Source organism: Ranitomeya variabilis, chromosome 4, assembly GCF_051348905.1.
Source record: "Ranitomeya variabilis isolate aRanVar5 chromosome 4, aRanVar5.hap1, whole genome shotgun sequence".
NCBI classification, from domain to species: domain Eukaryota; kingdom Metazoa; phylum Chordata; class Amphibia; order Anura; family Dendrobatidae; genus Ranitomeya; species Ranitomeya variabilis.
In genome coordinates, this window is record NC_135235.1 from 386,042,230 (window position 1) to 386,066,493 (window position 24,264).

At 46.4% G+C, this 24,264-nt stretch overlaps 1 protein-coding gene across 2 annotated transcripts in view; it reads right to left on the bottom strand.

The window, feature by feature from the left end:
• Positions 1–15,040: 15,040 nt before the first annotated feature.
• Positions 15,041–24,264, bottom strand: part of TCIRG1 (T cell immune regulator 1, ATPase H+ transporting V0 subunit a3) — a 55,968-nt gene continuing 46,744 nt past the window's right edge. For both annotated transcript variants that reach the window (XM_077250847.1, XM_077250848.1), the window contains exons 19-20: positions 23,377–23,548; positions 15,041–15,233 (exon numbers count right to left, since the gene is read on the bottom strand). In XM_077250847.1, coding sequence (XP_077106962.1) covers positions 15,158–15,233; positions 23,377–23,548 — 248 coding nt within the window. In that variant the 3' untranslated portion in view covers positions 15,041–15,157. The remainder of the gene's footprint in view (positions 15,234–23,376; positions 23,549–24,264) is intronic.

A 24,264-nucleotide genomic window follows, 5' to 3' on the forward strand; every position in this document is an offset into this window, starting at 1 on the left:
TGTGTGAAATAAATTTTTTTGCATCACAATCTGGAGTGCCAAATTCTTTTACTGATTTTAGGAGATCCCCGCTTTCCCCTCAGAGTCTTTTTTGTTGCAGGATGGCATTGAGGTTTAATGATGCAAAATTGTTGAGGGGGGTTTGGGGAAAAATCTATTTGGTAAGCTTTCCCTATGGTTCGCAGGATCCATTGGTTGTTTGTCTGTCATTGCATCAGGAAATCCGCAAGTCTTCCCCCCACCTGTCTCGCATCAGGGTCTTTCTAATGGGCCTGAAGAAAACTGGGTGGATCTACCCCTAACTCCTTTGGAGTAACTCCACCTTCCAGTCTTTCCTTTCCCCTCGTAGTTCTGTTTGTGGGATTGATTTGTGATATATCTTTAACAAATAACTGTGTGAATTTGTGTGAGTTGCTGAATTGGGAGTAGCTATATTCATAAGGAGTTAACTTAGGGTGGGGGCTCATAATTAAGGGGATATAAGGGGCAGCTGTTTGGGGCTCAAGTCCTTTTTGGAAGTGCATCTGAACAGCAAGGTGGATTGCTGTTGAGGGGAGATAGAGAGGGAAAAAAAAAATCTATAAATCTTCAGCACAGCGAGTGTGAACGAGCTGAGTGTGACCTGAGCTTAAGTGTGAACGGCGGTAAGTGTGTGACTTGTGATTCAGTGACGTTGGAAACAGGGAGTTTCCAAGGGAGGAATTGCTTCTGTTTTTTTTGGTTTTTTTTTACATTAATACTTTGTATTTATTTTTAATTAACGTTTCTGTGTGGTGCAATCCCCATTAGGCCGGTTTCACACGTCAGTGGCTCCGGTACGTGAGGTGACAGTTTCCTCACGTACCGGAGACACTGACACACGTAGACCCATAAAAATCAATGCATCTGTTCAGATGTCATTGATTTTTTGCGGACCGTGTGCGGACCGTGTCTCCGTGTGCCAAACACGGAGACATGTCAGTGTTCGTGGGAGCGCACGTTTTACACGGACCCAATAGAGTCAATGGGTCCGCGTAAAACACGGACCTCACACGGACATTCTCCGTCTGGGGTCCGTGTGCGTGCCGGAGACAGCGCTACAGTAAGCGCTGTCCCCCCCACATGGTGCTGAAGCCGGTATTCATATCTTCCCTGTAGCAGCGTTTGCTATAGAGAAAATATGAAGAATAGTGTTAAAAATAAAGATCCATGTGTCCGCCGCCCCCCCACCCCCTGTGCGCCCCCCCGCTGGTCAGAAAATACTTATCCGGGTCCCCCGTCGGCTGTCGCTCCTTCCTGGTCTGGCCGCGCCTCCTACTGTATGCGGTCACGTGGGGCCGATCAATTACAATCATGAATAGTCGGCTCCGCCCCTATGGAGGTGGAGCCACATATTCATGACTGTAAATGATCGGGCCCACGTGACCGCCTGCAGGAGAAGCCGTGGCAAGACCAAGAAGGAGCGACAGCCGACGGGGGACCCGGGTAAGTATTTTCTGACCAGCAGGGGGGGCGCACAGGGGGTGGGGGGGCGGCGGACACCTAAATCTTTATTTTTAACACTATTCTTCATATTTTCTCTACAGCAAACGTTACTGCAGAGAGGATATGAATCGCAGCTTCAGCAGCTTCAGCACCATGCAGAGTGGGTACCACACGCTCCGTGTGGTACCCACTCGCCATACGGGCGGCACACGTGTGCCGCAGGTATGGCCTCCGTGAGTTCCCAGGCACACGGACACGGATAACTCCGGTACCGATTTATTCCGGTACCGGAATTATCTGGACGTGTGGGACAGCCCTTAGGAAATGTGCTCCACAATTGTTAATGCCATCCAGTGCACATCTTGCCACATGTATGCAGTCCTTGATCAGCCGGTCGAGGGTGCATACTGCTGTGCGAGATGTGAGCACATTGTGCATTTGGAAACCCAGATACTGGATCTAAATGTGCAGCTGGCAACACTGAGATCCATAGACAATATGGAGAGGAGTCTTCTGCTCACTGAGCAGACGCTCAATGGGATAGATGAGGAGGGGGATGGCAGGACAGTGTGGCAGTTAGCTGGGTGACAGATAGAAGGCGGGGTAGAGGGAAGAGTGCCAGGGAGGCTAGTCCTGATCTGGCACACCCCAATAAGTTTGCTAAGTTGGCAGATGAGGGGGGTGCCAGTACAGGGGTAGCACTGCTGCAGGCAGGCATGTCCTCTGAAAGCCGGAGGAGTGACTGCTCCAGTAAGGAGGGAAATAGGAGAGCAGGGCAGGCCAGACAGGTGCTGGTAGTGGGGGACTCAATTATTAGGGGAACAGATAGGGCAATCTGTCACAAAGACAGGGATCGTCGGACGGTGTGCTGCCTACCTGGCGCTCGAGTCCGACACATCGCTGATCGGGTGGACAGAGGGGCTGGTGAGGACCCAGCGGTCATGGTGCACATTGGCACAAATGACAAAGTTAGAGGTAGGTGGAAGGTCCTTAAAGATGATTTCAGGGAATTAGGCTGCAAGCTGAAAGCAAGGACCTCCAACGTGGTATTTTCCGAAATACTGCCTGTACCACGTGCCACGCCAGAGAGGCAACGGGAGATTAGGGAGGTTAATAAGTGGCTCAAGAATTGGTGTAGGAAGGAGGGGTTTGGGTTCCTGCAGAACTGGGCCGACTTCTCAGTTGGCTACAGGCTCTACGCTAGGGACGGGCTGCACCTCAATGGGGAAGGGGCAGCTGTGCTGGGGGAGAAAATGGTTAGAAGGTTGGAGGAGTGTTTAAACTAGGGATTGGGGGGGAGGGTATTCATTTTATAGGAAGGGAAGATAGTGCAGATAGAGACCTGGGCACAAATAAGGAAGTTGGGGGTGGCGGTGGCATGGGGGGTGGGGTTAGAACAGTTAGTAATTTAAGAAAGAATAGAGGTACAGAGTAACATCAAGTGCATGTATACTAATGCCAGAAGCCTCGCCAACAAAATGGATGAATTAGAACTAATGTTGTTGGAGCATAATTATGACATGGTGGGGATATCTGAGATGTGGCTGGATGAGAGCCATGACTGGGCTGTTAACTTGCAGGGCTATAGCCTGTTCAGAAATGACCGTACAGATAAGCGAGGGGGAGGGGTGTGTCTATATGTAAAATCTTCCTTAAAACCCATCCTGCGTGATAATATAGGTGAATTTAATGAAAATGTAGAGTCCCTGTGGGTGGAGATAAGGGGAGGGGGAAAAAATAATAAATTACTGATAGGGATTTGTTATAAATCTCCAAAAATAATGGAAGCAATGGAGAATATCCTCGTAAAGCAAATAGATGAAGCTGCGACTCAAGGAGAAGTCATTATTATGGGGGACTTCAACTACCCTGAAATAGATTGGGGAACAGAAACCTGCAGTTCCAGCAAAGGTAATCGGTTTTTGACAACTATGAGAGACAATTAACTTTCACAACTGGTTCAGGACCCAACAAGGAGGGGGGCACTGCTAGACCTAATATTAACCAACAGGCCAGACCGCATATCAAATATAAGGGTTGGGGGTCACCTGGGGAATAGTGATCACAAAATAATAAGTTTTCATGTAACCTTTAATAAGATGGGTAGTAGGGGGGTGACAAGGACACTAAACTTCAGGAGGGCAAATTTCCAACGGATGAGAGAGGATCTTGGTGCAATTAACTGGGACGATATCCTGAGACACAAAAATACACAAAGAAAATGGGAGACGTTTATCAGCATCCTGGATAGGACCTGTGCACAGTATATACCGTATGGGAATAAACATACTAGAAATAGGAGGAAACCAATATGGCTAAATAGAGCTGTAAGGGGCGCAATAAGGGACAAAAAGAAAGCATTTAGAGAATTAAAGGAAGTAGGTAGTGAGGAGGCATTAAATAAATACAGAAAATTAAATACATTCTGTAAAAAGCAAATCAAGGCAGCAAAGATTGAGACAGAGAGACTCATTGCCAGAGAGAGTAAAAATAATCCCAAAATATTCTTTAACTATATAAATAGTAAGAAACTAAAAAATGACAGTGTTGGCCCCCTTAAAAATAATCTGGGGGAAATGGTGGATGAGGATGAGGAAAAAGCCAATATGCTAAATGACTTTTTTTCATCAGTATTTACAAAAGAAAATCCCATGGCAGACAAAATGACTAGTGATAAAAATTCCCCATTAAATGTCACCTGCTTAACCCAGCAGGAAGTACAGCGGCGTCTAAAAATAACTAAAATTGACAAATCTCCGGGCCTGGATGGGATACACCCCCGAGTACTGCAGGAACTAAGTACAGTCATTGATAGACCATTATTTTTAATCTTTAAAGACTCCATAATAACAGGGTCTGTACCACAGGACTGGCGTATAGCAAATGTGGTGCCAATATTCAAAAAAGGGGCAAAAACTGAACTCGGTAATTATAGGCCAGTAAGCTTAACCTCTACTGTGGGTAAAATCCTGGAGGGCATTCTAAGGGATACTATACTGGAGTATCTGAAGAGGAATAACCTTATGACCCAGTATCAGCACGGGTTTACTAGGGACCGTTCATGTCAGACTAATTTGATCAGCTTCTATGAAGAGGTAAGTTCCGGACTGGACCAAGGGAACCCAGTGGACGTAGTGTATATGGACTTTTCCAAAGCTTTTGATACGGTGCCACACAAAAGGTTGTTACATAAAATGAGAGTAATGGGGATAGGGGAAAATATGTGTAAGTGGGTTGAGAGCTGGCTCAGGGATAGGAAACAAAGGGTGGTTATTAATGGAGCACACGCGGACTGGGTTGCGGTTAGCAGTGGGGTACCACAGGGGTCAGTATTGGGCCCTCTTCTTTTTAACATTTATTAATGACCTTGTAGGGGGCATTCAGAGTAGAATTTCAATATTTGCAGATGACACTAAACTCTGCAGGGTAATCAATACAGGGGAGGACAATTTTATATTACAGGATGATTTATGTAAACTAGAAGCTTGGGCTGATAAATGGCAAATGAGCTTTAATGGGGATAAATGTAAGGTCATGCACTTGGGTAGAAGTAATAAGATGTATAACTATGTGCTTAATTCTAAAACTCTGGGCAAAACCGTCAATGAAAAAGACCTGGGTATATGGGTGGATGACAAACTCATATTCAGTGGCCAGTGTCAGGCAGCTGCTACAAAGGCAAATAAAATAATGGGATGTATTAAAAGAGGCATAGATGCTCATGAGGAGAACATAATTTTACCTCTATACAAGTCACTAGTTCGACCACACTTAGAATACTGTGCACAGTTCTGGTCTCCGGTGTATAAGAAAGACATAGCTGAACTGGAGCGGGTGCAGAGAAGAGCGACCAAGGTTATTAGAGGACTGGGGGGTCTGCAATACCAAGATAGGTTATTACACTTGGGGCTATTTAGTTTGGAAAAACGAAGACTAAGGGGTGATCTTATTTTAATGTATAAATATATGAGGGGACAGTACAAAGACCTTTCTGATGATCTTTTTAATCATAGACCTGAGACAGGGACAAGGGGGCATCCTCTACGTCTGGAGGAAAGAAGGTTTAAGCATAATAACAGACGTGGATTCTTTACTGTAAAAGCAGTGAGACTATGGAACTCTCTGCCGTATGATGTTGTAATGAGTGATTCATTAATTAAATTTAAGAGGGGACTGGATACCTTTCTGGAAAAGTATAATGTTACAGGGTATATACACTAGATTCCTTGATAAGGCGTTGATCCAGGGAACTAGTCTGATTGCCGTATGTGGAGTCGGGAAGGAATTTTTTTCCCCATGGTGGAGTTACTCTTTGCCACATGGGCTTTTTTTGCCTTCCTCTGGATCAACATGTTAGGGCATGTTAGGTTAGGCTATGGGTTGAACTAGATGGACTTACAGTCTTCCTTCAACCTTAATAACTATGTAACTATATATGTGGCCTACGAAAGGAAATATATCTTTTTGATTTTTCCTCCAGGAACCCTTTTGTATAATCAGAGACCCTTTCTAAGAGGCCTGAAATGGAATTGAACAGAGTTTGCTTTTTGAATGGGTATCCCCTGATCATGTCTTGAGCCAGATGGCCTTTTGCGTAGTTAGACAATACATTACTCCAAGCTGCAAACCTTACAGACTCAGCTGAGGCATCTGCCATAAACTGTGTTGCCATCTTTTTAACTGGGTTTGTCAACTCCTCAATCAACATGCACATAGACCTGGCTATGGAGGTGGCGGCTTTATTAGCTTTTATGATGGCCGCTTTATGGTTGCCCATAAAGGATAAAGTGCTTGACAGTTATACAATGGCATTTGGACAGGGCAGGAGACAGGTAAGGTGCATAAGTTTATCATAGAAACATGCTTCTTGGTCAGTCGTACTACATTATGCATTGACCATATCAATCTGCTGCTTATTTGTTTTTACTTCTGCTTTCTCACAACTCGTCCACCCTTTAATATATTCTGTGCACTCTCTCCATATCCACCCCTCCCTTGTCCCCTCTCCCATATATAACTCTGAGGCTCTACTGACATTTCTTACCCACTCTAAACCATCCAATACCTCTATGCAGCACTCAAAACGTTTATACAAATTATCCCACCACCTGCTCTTTCTGTTTTTTCTCCTTTTTACGAGTTGCAGGCGACTTCTCTCCCAACCCTGGGCCTCCCTCCACCAGCATACATTACTCTCCTCCAGCTGCATATAGAAACCCTGCTAATCTTATTAACATTCAGTGCATGCCTTCTCCTATTGCTTTCCAATGTGCTCTCTGAAATGCACGGTCTGTGTGTAACAAACTAACTTACATTCACGATTTCTTCCTCTCTAATTCCCTTAACCTTCTGGCTATTACAGAAACCTGGATCAAGCATTCAGACACCATCGCCGCTGCCGCTCTCTCATTTAGTGGGCTGAAATTTTCACATACCGCCAGACCTGAGAACAGACAGGGTGGAGGTGTTGGTTTGCTCCTTTCATCACAATGTGCTTTCCAGGTCATCCCCCCGGTTCCCTCACTTACATTTCCTTCCTTTGAAGTCCACACCGTCAGACTCTTTAAGCCCTTCTCCTTGAGATTGGCGGTTGTTTATCGCCCTCCAGGCTCCTCCCGCCAGTTTCTAGACCACTTTGCCACCCGGCTTATTCACTTTCTATCCTGTGACATCCCCACCCTCATCATGGGAGACTTTAACATCCCCATCAATGGTCCCCTCTCCCAATCTGCCTCATCTTCTTTCTCTAACTTCTTCATTCGGCCTCTCACAGTTTACTAATTCTCCTACGCATGAGGACGGGAATACTCTGGACCTGGTTTTCTCCCATCCCGGCTCACTGCACGACTTTACTATCTCCTCTCTCCCACTCTCGGACCACAACCTTCTTTCCTTCTCTGTCAAGAATTGTCTCCTCACCCGGGACACCCCCACTTACCACACTTATCGGAATACACGTACCATTAATACCCAGCAGCTTATGGACAATCTCCACACATCTTTAGCCCCCATCTCCACCCTCTCCTGTCCAGACTTAGCATTGTCATACTTCAATAATGCACTGAAGAATGCCCTAGATGAAGCAGCACCTTCTACACGCAAAAAGACCCGACAGACAACGGTAGCCCTGGCACACAATGCAAACACGCTTTTTCAGCGCTGCCCAAGGTGTGCAGAGCGGCAGTGGAGAAAATCTCTCTTAGCAGAAGACTTCATCCACTATAAGTTCATGCTCAAAACCTATAACTCTGCCGTTCATCTGGCCAAACAATCCTACTTCACCACCCTCATCACCTCACTATCCAACAACCCAAAACGACTTTTTGAAACCTTAAACTCCTTCCTGAAGCCTAAAGTACAGGCCCCCATCACCAACCTTAGCGTTGAGGATCTGGCCACTTATTTCCTAGAAAAAATCAACCACATCCATCAGGATATCTCAGCCCAATCTCAGTGCCTGGATCCCCTTCCCTGCCGCACCTCAAGCTCACTGGACGTCTTTGAGCCTGTTTCAGAAGAAGTTTCCAAGCTCCTCGCTTCTGCTCGGCCTACAACCTGCAACAGTGACCCCATTCCTTCACATCTCCTGCAGTCTCTCTCACCAGTGGTCACCACTCACCTGACTAAAATATTTAACCTCTATCTTTCTTCAGGTATCTTTCCCTCCTCATTTAAACAAGTCATCATAACCCCTCTACTTAAAAAGCCATCCCTGGACCAGAACTGCCCTGCTAACTACAGACCTGTCTCTAACCTTTCCTTGTTCTCTAAACTCCTGAAACGCTTGGTCCACTCCTGTCTAATCCGCTATCTCTCGGATAACTCTCTTCTTGACCCCTTACAATCTGGTTTCTACTCTTTACACGCCACTGAAACTGCCCTTACTAAAGTCTCTAATGATCTAATAACAGCTAAATCCAAAGATCATTGCTCCCTGCTGATTCTCCTGGATCTCTCTGCCGCATTTGACACTGTGGATCACCAGGTCCTCCTCACTATGCTTCGCTCTATAGGCCTCAAGGACACAGCCCTCTCCTGGTTCTCTTCCTACCGCTCCTTCACTGTATCTTTTGCCGGCTCCTCTTCTCTCTCCCTTACTATCGGGGGTTCCGCTGGGTTCAGTCCTAGGCCCCCTCCTCTTCTCTTTATACACTGCCCCTATTGGACAATCAGCAGACTTGGGTTCCAGTATCATCTCTACGCTGACGACACCCAATTATACACTTCTTCCCCTGACATCACCCCTACCCCAATTCAAAATACCAAGGATTGTCTGTCTGCTGTCTTTAACATCATGTCCTCCCTCTATCTGAAACTAAATCTCTCCAAAACGGAACTTCTTGTAATTCTCCCCTGTACTAACCTCACTCTACCTAACATCGAAATAACCCTGGAGAGTTCAACCATAACTCCCAAGCACCATGCCCGCTGTCTTGGGGTCAAATTTGACACCGAACTTTCCTTTACTCCCTATATCCGATCACTCACTCGCTCTTGTCACCTGCATCTTAAAAACATCTCCAGAATCCGACCTTTTCTCACCTTTGAAACTGCTAAGACTCTTACTGTCGCTCTTATTCATTCTTGTCTGGACTACTGCAACTCTCTTCTGGTCGGTCTCCCTCTAAAGGTACCGTCACACTAAACGATATCGCTAGCGATCCGTGACGTTGCAGCGTCCTGGATAGCGATATCGTTGTGTTTGACACGCAGCAGCGATCAGGATCCTGCTGTGATATCGCTGGTTGTTGATTAAAGTTCAGAACTTTATTTGGTCGTCAGATCACCGTGTATCGTTGTGTTTGACAGCAAAAACGATACCAGCAATGTTTTACAATGGTAACCAGGGTAAATATCGGGTTACTAAGCGCAGGGCCGCGCTTAGTAACCCGATATTTACCCTGGTTACCAGTGTAAAATGTAAAAAAACAAACAGTACATACTCACCTTCTGATGTCTGTCACACGTCCCCCGCCGTCCGCTTCCTGCACTGAGCGCCGGCTATAAGTGAAAGCACAGCACAGCGGTGACATCACCGCTCTGCTGTTAGGGCCGGCACTCAGTCAGTGCAGGAAGGGGACGCGAATGTGAGTATGTACTGTTTGTTTTTTTACATTTTACACTGGTAACCAGGGTAAACATCGGGTTACTAAGCACGGCCCTGCGCTTAGCAACCCGATGTTTACCCTGGTTACCCAGGGACCTCGGCATCGTTGGTCGCTGGAGAGCTGTCTGTGTGACAGCTCTCCAGCGACCAAACAGCGACGCTGCAGCGATCAGCATCGTTGTCTGTATCGCTGCAGCGTCGCTTAGTGTGACGGTACCTTAACCAAACTTTCTCCTCTCCAATCCATCTTGAATGCAGCAGCCGCTTCACCGATGCCTCCATCTTGTGCCAGTCATGACACTAGCTACCCATTCGCTACAGGGTCCAGTATAAACTCATCTCTCTCACCCACAAAGCTCTCCACAGTTCTGCACCGCCCTATAGCTCCTCTCTCATCTCTGTCTATCGCCCTACACGTGCCCTCCATTCTACAAATGACATAAGACTAACATCCCCCATAATCCAAACCTCGCACCTCCGTCTCCAAGACTTCTCTCGTACTGCGCCAGTTCTCTGGAATGCACTTCCCCAGACGATCAGACTGATACCTAGCCCCGACCTATTCATGCGTGCTTTGAAAACCCATCTCTTCAAACAGGCCTACCACATCAACTACTCAGTAAACTATTTTTGCCCTATTCCCTCTTTCCAAATATTATTCTGAATCTGCACCCTATTCATCTGTCTCCACACCCTCCATGCACACGATAACTGCACTTGATACTTGACTATTGCACTTAAACACACGGGCTGATGACCAGATCATGCAGCTTTATATGAAAATCCCTATTTATTATAATTGCCAGACCTGAAATAACAAGCACTTTTCACCTATTGTGTCCCCCCATTTCCTTGTAGATTGTAAGCTTGCCAGCAGGGACCTCACTCCTTATGTCACTGTTTAAATTGTCTTAACTTGTATTGAATTTATTGTCTGTACATGTCCCCGCTTAATTGTAAACTGCTGCGGAATATGTTGGCGCTATATAAATAAAACATTTTATTATATTATTATACCGCTCTGAACAGGTCATCCATATTTTCAGACAAGAAGGAATATTTGAGAACATCAGAGACAGTTTTAGTCGACAACCCCCAGAGCCCTTCCTCCCAACTACCCAGCCCTCCACCTCCAAAACCAACTTCTCCACCATTACAGAAGATCGACTCTCCACTCTACTCTCAAGATCGCATCTCACCACCTGTGCACTTGACCCGATCCCTTCCCACTTCATCCCAAACCTCGCCACAGTCTTTATCCCAACCCTAATCCTTCTCTTCAACCTATCACTAACAACCGGTGTTTTCCCCTCAAGCTTTAAACATGCCTCAAACCTATCCTCAAAAAGCCCTCTTAACCCATCCTCTGTATCGAGCTATCGCCCTAGATCACTTCTCCCCTATGCCTCAAAACTACTGGAAAAACACGTCCATCTTGAACTGTCCTCCCATCTATCTTCCTGCTCCCTCTTTGACCGCTTACAATCAGGCTTCCGGTCACGCTCCACTAAAACTGCCCTAACTAAGGTCACCAATGACCTATTAACCGCCAAAAGCAAGCCACACTACTCTATCCTCCTCCTCCTGGACCTGTCCTCTGCCTTTGACACAGTGGACCATTCCCTGTTGTGCGGACCCTCTCATCCCTTGGCATCACAGACTTGGCCCTGTCCTGGATCTCGTCATACCTAACTGACCGGACATTCAGCGTCTCCCACTCACACACCACCTCCTCACCTCGCCACCTATCTGTCAGTCCCGCAAGGCTCAGTTCTAGGACCCCTGCTCTTCTCCATTTACACTTTTGGCCTGGGACAGCTCATAGAATCTCACGGTTTTCAGTATCATCTCTATGCTGACGACACAGATCTACATCTCTGGACCAGATATCACCACCCTACCAACCTGAATCCTTCAATGTCTATCCGCTATTTCATCCTTCTCCGCTAGATTTCTAAAACTTAACATGGACAAAACAGAATTCATCGTCTTTCCCCCATCTCACACGACCCTCCAACGAACCTATCCATTACAGTAAACGGCTGCCCACTCTCCCCTGTCCCCCCACAAGCTCGCTGTCTCGGGGCAATCCTTGACACTGATCTCTCCTTCCTTCAAACCGCATATCCAAGCCCTTTCCACTTCCTGCCGCCTTCAGCTCAAAAATATTTCACGGATCCGTACATTCTTAAACCAAGAATCTGCAAAAACCCTAGTCCATGCCCTCATCATCTCCTGCCTCGACTACTGTAACCTCCTGCTCTGCGGCCTCCCCTCTAACACTCTCACACCCCTCCAATCTATTCTAAACTCAACTGCCCGACTAATCCACCTGTCCCCCCACTATTCCCCGGCCTCTCCCCTCTGTCAATCCCTTCACTGGCTCCCCATTACCCAGAGACTCCAGTACAAAAGCCTAACCATGACATACAAAGCTATCCGCAACCGGTCTCCTCCATACATCTGTGACCTTGTCTCCCAATACTTTCCTGCACGCAACCTCCGATCCTCACAAGATCTCCTTCTCTACTCCCCTCTTGTCTCCCCTTCCCACAATCGCATACAAGATTTCTCTTGCGCATCACCCCTACTCTGGAACTCTCTACCGAAACATATCAGACTCTCACCTACCATCGAAACCTTCAAAAAGAACCTGAAGACCTACCTCTTCCGGCAAGCCTACAACCTGCAGTAACCACCGATCGATCAAACCACTGCACGACCAGCTCTACCCTCACCTACTGTATCCTCACCCATCCCTTGTAGAGTGTGAGCCCTCGTGGGCAGGGTCCTCTCTCCTCCTGTACCAGTTGTGACTTGTATTGTTCAGGATTATTGTACTTGTTTTTATTATGTATACCCCTCCTCGCATGTAAAGCGCCATGGAATAAATGGCGCTATAATAATAAATAATAATATTTCTTCTCTGCCGAGGGTATTTAGGGAGTACTTTCCTCTTCTCCCTCCATGTTCTTATCCAAGCAGCATATGCTCCTCAGAAGATTCCTCCATCTCCCTTCTCTTGTAACAGCAAGTACTCTGAGCTGGTTGAGATGGTACTAGATTAGCGACAGTACTTTGGACCTGTTGGGCTATCCATGCATGTGCTGTGACAGTGAAACAGTCGCAACACATGCAGCTGCGCTGCTGGACAGCTGATCAGCAGGAGCAATGAAGGTATCCGAGTTCCCGCTGCAGCTTATTCTGTAAACACAATTTCCAAATAAGGAGGGACCCAAACAGATTTGCTCAACTCTAGCCAGGAACTGTTCCGCTGGTGCTTCTGATCATGAAGGAATCCATTATTCACTCACACCCAGTGTGGCAGCACCCTTTCATAGGGTCTTACCTTATCCAGGTGTGCTTCATAACAGCTTTTTTTTTCTTTTTACTTTTTCTGCGGCGCTGGCAGTTCCCCTCGAAGCCAGAAATGCATTCCATGCTGGAACGCGCACATCAAAAGGCATCTCCGCCAGAAGTACGTTTTAAAGCTGAAACGCGCGACCAAAAGTCCTGGCCGCTGCTGCAGCATGGCTTCGAGAGCCCTCCGCAGATGGAAGCAGCAGAAGTCGGGAGCTCCGCCCTGCTCCACCGACTAGCTGAGGGACCTCGGCCCAGTGAGGTATCAGCCTGGAGCCTTTTGACAGCGGGATGGGAAGAGCTCAAGGCCCCTCCAATCCCTATGAGCTCCAAAGTAAGTTCTTCCTCTGTCCTGCACTTCATCTCAGTGCTCTGTCCTGCTAGGGACAGGATACACTGAAGGTGAGGTGGGGGCTTTTAACCTCTCAGATGTTTCTTGTCCCTAGAGGATCTACCTCTTGAAGTGCTGTCATGAGGGACATCCTGGGAAATACAGCCTATATATAGTTCTCTGTCAGATATTACTTTGGGGCTGAGATGCAGGCCTTCTAGTGATGTGTTATGTAAGCATGACGCCGCAAATACAAGTCTCCCATAACTATAGGCCTGTCACAACACCCCCCCCCAATATTCATAACTGGACTATAGTGGCAGAGTGCCCCATACAATTTCTTCGCAGACGACGAGAGTTTCCATCTGGAAGTGATAAATGTGCCACCTCTCAGCCTCTGGTATAGACTTCCTGTCTGCTCTTCCTCAGATAACCCACATAAATTACCTGCTCACAGCACAGGGGTGGGGGGGTTCAGGTGTTTGTTTGTTTTGTTTTTTTGAGTGCCAGCTCTTGTTTTTTAATTCATGACAAAGCCATGCCTCAATCCTCAAAGAGGGTGACATGACCTGTCTCAAGAGCTAGCTTTATGAATTTCTCTAATTTTACCATTAGATCGATGATGGACTTCAAAGCTTCCTCTCACTAGAGAATCCTGTTTCGCTTGTGGCATAGTTTTTGGTTAAGTTAACGCACCTTTACATACAACACTTCAGTCTCGTCATCTTTTTTTCCCATTCCGCCACTGAAATGAGACATGCAACTTTTGTGCAATGTTCTATAGCTAAATATGACCAACACTATTTGCATACATATTTATGCCCACTCCAACATGTGAAAATTGGCCAAAAGCCTTAATAAGTTCTTCAAATATGTACTGTGCCTAGAGTTTAAGAGGTTGTTACCTTAAAAAGGGGTTGTCCAGTCCAAATTGATAAGGATGCAGTCACTGTGACTGCAGACTTTTGAATCCCCCAGAGCACACTGTGCGCTGCAGGGATTCGCCAGTTTCGGATTCCGGACCAGAGTCCATGTATGAGTTCTACATACTCCCTGCCAGAGTCCATCTAGTGGGTGAGGCCTCGCTCCATACACTTGCATTGAGCGAGACTGCACCCCATCTAGTTACGCGGCCATCCAGTGGGCGTGGCAGACTAGAGGGAGCAGCCTCGCTTCATGCAAGTGTATATAAGCTAGACCACGCCCACTGGCCAGGAGTATGTATAACTTATACAGTACATACCCTCCAGTCCCAGCTCAGAAACCAGCAAATTCCCAGTGTGCCTGCTTGGGTGATTCATAAGTCGGCAGTCACACAGAGTGTCTGCAGACATTGATTTGGACCAGCCAACCTCGTTAACCCTTGATCAACAGCTCTGCCTGTGTAGACCGACTGCCCCATGCAGAGCCGCTGAACTCACGGACTGATGTTGCATCGAGAACTCGGCAGTCAAATACCAGGAGCAGTGGAGACGTCTCAGCGGTGGACCAGAGAGGAGTAAAGCTTGTTAGTTTTTTTGCTAAACTGCACCCGAGTAGTAATAACTTCTGTAAAGGGACAACAAAATAAAAAAAAAAATCATTTGATAACACAAGTCTGCATGCAAATGGGTTGATGGGTAGTAGTAGTGCCTGCAAGTTACCCTTTCTCTATCCTTCTACAGAAAATGCTTGCAGAGGAAAAGATTGTAAGTGGACCAGATTCCAGGCAACAGCACTTTTCTTGCAATGTGTGAGTACTGCAGAATATGTAATATGGATCAGAAAAGGCTACATACAACAGTGCTTAAAAGAAGTTTAATTTGTGCGTAGAATACAAAGAAGCATTTCCCAATATGCAAATTCCCTTTAGATGCCAGACCCGAGACTTTGGAACAAGAATACTGAGGATTCAATTAGAATAATGGGTCAAAGCTGAATGGAGTGAACTTGTATCCACCGCCAGTGTAGAACTTGTTCTGGAACTCCACCCTGCAGAAGAGCAGTTAATAGTTAAAAATGTATTACTTACCCCAACAATGCATTTATGTATGAGCCAAAAAAAGACTAAAAAATATATACAGTGGGGCAAAAAAGTATTTAGTCAGTCAGCAATAGTGCAAGTTCCACCACTTAAAAAGATGAGAGGCGTCTGTAATTTACATCATAGGTAGACCTCAACTATGGGAGACAAACTGAGTAAACAAAATCCTGAAAATCACATTGTCTGTTTTTTTATCATTTTATTTGCATATTATGGTGGAAAATAAGTATTTGGTCAGAAACAAACAATCATGATTTCTGGCTCTCACAGACCTGTAACTTCTTCTTTAAGAGTCTCCTCTTTCCTCCACTCATTACCTGTAGTAATGGCACCTGTTTAAACTTGTTATCAGTATAAAAAGACACCTGTGCACACCCTCAAACAGTCTGACTCCAAACTCCACTATGGTGAAGACCAAAGAGCTGTCAAAGGACACCAGAAACAAAATTGTAGCCCTGCACCAGGCTGGGAAGACTGAATCTGCAATAGCCAACCAGCTTGGAGTGAAGAAATCAACAGTGGGAGCAATAATTAGAAAATGGAAGACATTCAAGACCACTGATAATCTCCCTCGATCTGGGGCTCCACGCAAAATCCCACCCCGTGGGGTCAGAATGATCACAAGAACGGTGAGCAAAAATCCCAGAACCACGCGGGGGGACCTAGTGAATGAACTGCAGAGAGCTGGGACCAATGTAACAAGGCCTACCATCAGTAACACACTACGCCACCATGGACTCAGATCCTGCAGTGCCAGACGTGTCCCACTGCTTAAGCCAGTACATGTCCGGGCCCGTCTGAAGTTTGCTAGAGAGCATTTGGATGATCCAGAGGAGTTTTGGGAGAATGTCCTATGGTCTGATGAAACCAAACTGGAACTGTTTGGTAGAAACACAACTTGTCGTGTTTGGAGGAAAAACAATACTGAGTTGCATCCATCAAACACCATACCTACTGTAAAGCATGGTGGTGGAAACATCATGCTTTGGGGCTGTTTCTCTGCAAAGGGGCCAGGACGACTGATCCGGGTACATGAAAGAATGAATGGGGCCATGTATCGTGAGATTTTGAGTGCAAACCTCCTTCCATCAGCAAGGGCATTGAAGATGAAACGTGGCTGGGTCTTTCAACATGACAATGATCCAAAGCACACCGCCAGGGCAACGAAGGAGTGGCTTCTTAAGAAGCATTTCAAGGTCCTGGAGTGGCCTAGCCAGTCTCCAGATCTCAACCCTATGACCTTTGGAGGGAGTTGAAAGTCCGTGTTGCCAAGCGAAAAGCCAAAAACATCACTGCTCTAGAGGAGATCTGCATGGAGGAATGGGCCAACATACCAACAACAGTGTGTAGCAACCTTGTGAAGACTTACAGAAAACGTTTGACCTCTGCATTGCCAACAAAGGATATATTACAAAGTATTGAGATGAAATTTTGTTTCTGACCAAATACTTATTTTCCACCATAATATGCAAATAAAATGATTAAAAAAAACAGACAATGTGATTTTCTGGATTTTTTTGTCTCAGTTTGTCTCCTATAGTTGAGGTCTACCTATGATGTAAATTACAGATGCCTCTCATCTTTTTAAGTGGTGGAACTTGCACTATTGCTGACTGACTAAATACTTTTTTGCCCCACTGTATCAGCCCACACAGTGATCAACAGTATGTACAATAAGTATATTCCACGATCCTCATCTTTGGTTTACATATCTGCAGCCATTGACCGGTATATAAATGGTCTTATAGACATGGCAGTTACAGATCGTGTGTATTCTTGGCAAGTCTTGTGCTGCTCTTAATCCATCATACGCTACCATCAGTGAGGCTTCCAATTAGCTACAAATGTATTCTGCTGCAGGAACATGATCCCCAAATATATAACCAATGTCATTAAGAACCATCTTCAGTATAAAGGAGTCCTGGAGGTGATATGCCCTGATCTCCAGAGTCAGTCTGGGATTACATAGAAGGATTTGCACAAGCCTACACAAATAGAAGATCTGAGGTCAGTGCTTAAAGAGGTTAGAAAACCTCCCGGTTCCTTCAAAACACTGTGCAAGTGACTAGAAGATCTTGTACCACACAACAGTCATACTACCCCGCTATCTCGGAGTTACGCAGTTCTGACCTTAGGGGTTAGGCTGGTGTCAGAAGCAGCAGGACTATGGGAGACTCGCGCTTTCCCTGGAGGACTGGCCATTTAGATCATGCAGCACAGAGTTGCCATGTGCCAGTGTCACAGATATTACTTGCAGCCTTACTGTATTATTTTTGCTCTCTCATCTATTATATATACACACATTCTTTAACACCGCATGGGGAAAATAAAAAATAAAAGCACATTTCCCCAGTCATTAGAATGGGTACAAAAAAAAGTGTTGAAAGAATTGACATGCTGAAGATATAAAAAGACTTCGAATCAGCAAGAAAAAGATAAGCAATGTGTACATGACTTTAGAAATCTCATTCACTTTGCTGGGACAATAAAACACCAAGGTTACTTACCGGTAGCCGGTTTTTCCGGAGCCCATGACAGCACACCTGAGAGAGGGATCCGCCCAGTCAGGACAGGAAACCTACTGAAATAAAAGGGCGGTACCTCTCCCTCGCTTCAGTTGGTTTTCAGAGCATGAGAGGCCCTTTTGGTTAGTACATGGTAATCCATCACCACATTATAAATATAACAAAATACACCCAGCTAAAAAGTGCGCACCAAAGGGTGAAAAAGAGAAGGGAGGGAATATACAGGTGCTGTCATGGGCTCCGGAAAAACCGGCTACCGGTAAGTAACCTTGGTGTTTTCCCGTCTCCCATGACAGCACACCTGAGAGATTTTTGGAGAAAGAACCACCTTAGGGAGGGACCACCGCTTGTAGCACCCTTCTACCAAAGGTAAGGTCAGACGAGGAGGATAGATCTAGCCGGTAGTGTCTAAAGAAGGTAGACGGAGAGGACCAGGTAGCGGCTTTACAAATTTGATCTATCGATACCTCTGCTTTTTCAGCCCAGGAAGTAGACACGGCCCTGGTGGAGTGAGCCTTGATGCCATCAGGGATCGGGGCGCCACAGGAAGCATAGGATAATGAAATAGCCTCCCTAATCCACCTAGCAATAGTACCCTTGGATACCCCATATCCTTTCCTACTACCCTGGAAGGCTACGAAAAGGGATTGATCTTTTCTCCACTGATTAGTCAAGGATATGTACTGCACAATAGCCCTCCTCACATCCAGTGTATGACATTTTGCCTCCCCTGGGTTCCTAGGATTATTACAAAAGGAGGGCAACACAATCTCTTGACTTCTATGAAATTTAAGTACAACTTTTGGAAGGTATGCCGGATCTGGTCTGAGTACTACCCTGTCATCAAAAATTTGCGTGTAAGGAGGGGAGACGGACAGGGCCTGTAAGTCGCTCACCCTACGGGCTGATGTTAACGCAACCAGGAGGACCGTTTTAAGAGTGAGTATCTTTAATGATGATTCCTGCAGGGGTTCAAATGGACTATTGGTTAGAGCATTTAATACCAGATTTAAATCCCACGGGGGAAGTCTCTGAATTTTTATCGGTCTAGATCTACTACAGGATTTAATAAAGCGGGATACCCATCTATTGGAGGCAAGATTGCAATTATATAAAGCACCTAATGCCGATACCTGGACCTTGAGTGTATTGGTTGCCAACCCCAGTTGTAAACCCGCTTGTAAAAATTCTAAGATGGTACCCACAGGAGCCTTGTCCCCCAAAGGTTGCCCCGAAAAATCCAGAAACTTTTTCCACGTTCTACCATAAATTCTAGATGTTACTGGTTTTCTACTTTTTAATAAGGTGGAAACTAACCCCGGCGAAAACCCCCGCCTGCCTACTCAGTAATGCCCTCTCAAATTCCAGGCTGCAAGATGGAAGCCCTTCACCTGAGAGTGGCATATTGGGCCCTGGGTTAGTAGGTCCGGAATCTCTGGTAGGATCCACGGATCGGTTATAGACATTTGTCTCAGGAGGGAGAACCAAGGTCTTTTCGGCCAAAATGGAGCAATTAAGATTACTCTCGCTTGTTCCATTCTGATTTTCCTCACTACTGCTGGAATCATTGCTATTGGTGGAAACACATAAGCGAGACTGAAATCCCATTGAATCTGCAGGGCATCTACTGCGAAGGGATTCTCCCTCGGGTCTAGTGAACAGAACCTGTCTACCTTCCTGTTGGTTAGAGTGGCAAACAAATCTATCACAGGTAAGCCCCAGGCCTGCACTATCTTTTGAAAGACCCGGGGATTTAAAGACCACTCCCCTTGCCTTAGTGTCTTGCGACTTAGGTAGTCTGCTCTCGAATTCTCGATTCCCCTTATGTGAAGAGCAGAGAGGGATAGCAGGTGGTGCTCTGCTATTTGTAGGAGGACAGACGCTGACTTCATTAGGGAAGGGGACCTCGTCCCCCCTTGGTGGTTGATATATGCCACCACTGCGCGATTGTCCGACATGACCCTGGTATGGTGGCCCTGAATGATGGGAAGGAAGTGTTTCACAGCTCTTTCTACGGCCCATAATTCCCTTAAATTTGACGCCTGTTGTGACTCTATATGGGACCAAGATCCCTGAACTGAGAGAGTCCCTAAATGAGCTCCCCATCCTGTACCTCTTGCGTCTGTGGTGATGACCTGTTCTATCGGAGTTACCCACTGGACCCCCGATGTTAAATGATTTCTTATGGTCCACCATTTTAGGGAATCCGTTACCCCCAAAGAAAGACACAGCTTGCCCTCTAAACGCCCTTTTAACAGTTTTTGCGCCGACAGGACCTCCCACTGCAACAATCTTAGATGGAACTGAGCCCATCTTACTGCGGGTATACAGGACGTCAGAGAGCCCAGCAAGGACATTGCTTTTCTCAAAGTCATTACAGGGTGTTGAATTGCTGCTTCCACAAGATTTTGGATTTTGACCAGCTTGTTTTCTGGTAGGAGACAAAGCTGACGCCCGGAGTCCAGAACCAGGCCTAGAAAGGACTGAACCGGCTCCGGCGTCAACCTTGATTTGGCAAGATTTATTTTCCACCCCAGCAATTCTAGTGTCGTCATAACCTCTTCTATTTGTGACAGGCAGTGTGCCGCTGAGTTCCCTATTATCAGGAAGTCGTCCAGATATGGAACTATTACCACGTCCCGTGAGCGGAGGAAGGACATGACCTCTGACATCAGCTTGGTAAAAATTCTTGGCGCTATTGACAGGCCGAACGGGAGGGCAGCGTACTGATAGTGCCTGAGACAACCTTGGACATAAACCGCTACCCTTAGGAATTTTTGAAAATCTTGATGAATTGGGACGTGATAATAGGCGTCTTTTAAATCGATAGCTGCCATGAAGCACTGTGGGAATAAGAGTTTTATCGCTGTATTTACAGACTCCATTTTGAAGGAACAGTTTACCACCGATTGATTGAGGTTTTTTAGATTGACGATAGTTCTTAGTGACCCGTCTGGTTTTTTTATCAAAAAAAGAGGGGAATAAAAACCTTTTCCTTGTTCCCTCCGCGGGACTTCTATCAAAACACGTTTTGAAACCAGCTCTAGTACCTCTGTTTCCAAGGCTAGCTGCTCTTCCGGGGTTTTTCTTTGGGGTGTTGAAATAAAAGTCCGTCGCGGTGGATAAAACAAAATCTATTTTTAGGCCATCTTTGACCACCATCAGAGCCCAATGAGAGGGGGAGATGTTTACCCAGGCTGGGAAAAAAGATGAAAGCCTCCCCCCTACTGGCCTGGCGTCATTGGGAGGGCTTTTTAGTTGAAGTTGAGGAACCTTTAAACATATATCCAGATCCCCTTTTGTCTCTGGAGTCCCAGCCCCTTCTGTCTCCCGGGGGGCGGCCCCTACTAAATTTGCCCCTCCGAAAATAAGGCCTTCTAAAGTCTACTGGAAAGCGAGGAAAACCCTTTTTCCTGTCACCGGCTTTTTCCAGAATGTCCTCCAACTTTTTACCGAAGAGGAAATGGCCATCACATGGTATAGAACAGAGTCTATTCTTTGAGGGCAGGTCTCCCGGGCACCCCTTTAACCAGAGAGCACGCCTAGCTGCATTGGATAAACCTGCAGCTCTGGCCGCCAGCCTTACGGAATCTGCTGATGAGTCTGCTATAAAGGCGGCCGCCCCTTTAGCCATAGTCACATTAGATAAAATTTCGTCTCTTGGAGCTTTAGATGTCAACTGCTCCTCTATTTGCTGTAACCAAACAATAAGGGAACGAGACACACAGGTTCCTGCAATTGCAGGTTTCAGAGCGCCTGCGGTTGCTTCCCAAGTGTGTCTTAAGAAACCGTCCGCCTTTTTATCTAAGGGGTCCCTTAATACCCCAGAGTCCTCTAAGGGAAGGGATAGCTTTTTAGAAGATTTTGCTACTGCGCCATCAATTTTAGGCACTTTATCCCAAGTCTCTGAATCTTTTTCCTCAAAGGGGTACCGTCTTTTAGAAGCCGAGGGCAGATTACCCGATTTTTCCGGCTTTTTCCATTCTTTTTCAATAAGGGCCTTTATTTTGGAGTTAACGGGAAACGTACGTTTTCTTTTTTCCTCCAACCCTCCGAACATAATGTCCTCCAGGGATTTGGCTGTTTTCTCGTCTTTTAGGCCCATAGAAGCTCTAACGGCTTTAACCAGTTTGTCCATGTTCTCGGTGAGAAAGCATGGACGCCCCCCAATATCACTATCTGAAGAGGAGCTAGAGGACTTAGAGGCGGAGGAGCAGGGAGATAATGGATCCTCCTGATATTCCTCTTCAGAATGAGAAACCTCCGACGCGGAAACCGGTTCTGGGTCTCTACTACCCTTTTTCTTAAGGGCCGCTTTAACAGAGCCTTCTACTTCAGCTCTAATTATTGCCCTAAGACTAGAGGCAAAGTCAGGGGTTTCTTCCTGGATGGTTTTTTGAATACAATCTATGCAAAGACTTTTCTGCCACTGGACTGCCAACGGAGCTCTACAGAGGGCACATTCCTTATTCCTGGTCTTGGAGCTAGCCTTCCTCGGCGCCTGCCAAGTAAACAGAAAATGTAGCCCATTACCACCAGGGTGACATTCACGTAGATCACTCACCACCCGCTGACCACAAACGGTACCGGAATCTGAGGCGGACTAGGAGCACGCGGAACGATTCTCCTGGGGGTAGAATCCTGAGACGACCGACCAGGGCGTTTGCCACTCCTTGCACTCGAGCGGCTATCTTTTTTGGTACGCTGGTGAGCAGGCGTATCACTTGAAAGGGGCTCACGCTGCTGCTGCTGCTGTAAAGGCTGCTGCTGCTGCTGTAGTTCCATACGATCCTCCATGTCTGGAATAGCAGTATGGAAATGAGCGTTGTTCCAGCGTTATTTCTCCCTTAATAAAGGGTACTCGTGCTCTCCACCTCTTCCGGTGACCGTTGCGCTCTTTTTCCTCCCCCTGGATACCGCCGGGTAGCCTGTGGCGCTACCGGCGTTCTTTGCATGGGCGCCGCCATCTTGGATCCGGCGCGCCGGTCTGACGTCACGCGGGCACGCCCACTCCCAGCGTACCTTGCGCGCAACGTCAGCCGCGCACCCGGAAGTGGCCCAGCTGAGGGGGAGAGAGCGGCGTGGCGGACAGAGACCGGACCCAGGAGTCCGGACTGTGCCGGACCGACGCCCGCACGTGCGCAAGAGCCCTATGGGATCTGCGAACGGCGCTACCGCTCCTGAAGGCCGACATACAGGCGCCCTGCCTGTGCTTCCAGTGCCGGGACAGGAGCGGGTAAGTGGATCTTCTATCAACAGAAATTAACCGCCGTTCTTCAGCACAAGGGGTTCCCATCAGGACAGGAAACCCAACTGAAGCGAGGGAGAGGTACCGCCCTTTTATTTCAGTAGGTTTCCTGTCCTGACTGGGCGGATCCCTCTCTCAGGTGTGCTGTCATGGGAGACGGGAAAATACTGTTTTTCTGGCACAGAAAAAAAAAAAAAAAAAAACATGGTGTGCACATAACTCTTCGGCAAAATCTGCATGTGTTTAATGTCATCTTAAGCCCAAATAAATGTCAAAATAACATACAAAAAAAAATTAAAAAATTTCTCTTTCACTTACCAATGTAGACGGAGCGCGTGTAGAAAAGCAGAGAGGCCTTCCATGACTAACAAGATGGCTAATGTCAGCACAGCAAAGAATGCGAAGACGGGCACTAGAACAATGCTCCATCTGTAACCTGAATCAATAAATCCAAAATGCATCACCATGTTCCACAGCACTTCTGACAGCTCTGCCGATGAAGGGAGAAACAAAGCCAAATATTAAGACAGGCTATGATGCTACATGGATACTGAACGTGTGTTGGGTTTCCCACTGTAAACACGCATGGCTGGTTACTACATATGCCCCAACACCACACACGCCGATGAGTGCAGAGTAATGTAGGCTGCATTTCTATATTGCATGGATATGTACGTATTATGTCTAAGTAGCTCATATTGTGTCATAAGACTAAAGCAGGAGCAGTGAAGTGCTCTTTCCCGCCCAGAGCACTTGCAGAGAAATCCACTTTAGAAGTGATATGCAAATGAGTCTGCAACAGATAAGTTATTTTGTTAATAAAAAAAAGTAGTATGAATTCACTTGTGTTCTTATATATTGCACATTTAATCAGGGGGCCCGGTTTTTGAAAGTGGAAGACAAACAAGTGAATACTGCATTTTCACTGCAGTGGTGATGCAAGGACTCCAGTGCACATCACCCCTGCAGCCAATCACTGACCTCAGGCTCTGTTGAGCTGCTGAGCTCCATGGCTGGCTACAGTGGTGAGGTGTGTGTAATTACACCAGGGGAATTTTATGGCTTTGATTATACATTCTCCTGCTGGTGATGCCACCTTCCAATGGGACTTTTTTTTTTTGTAACCCTGTTTGATTCAATAAAACATATATTTTTACTCCAAATACTTTACCTTTTATATTAGACCGTGCGTCAGAATTTCCCAAA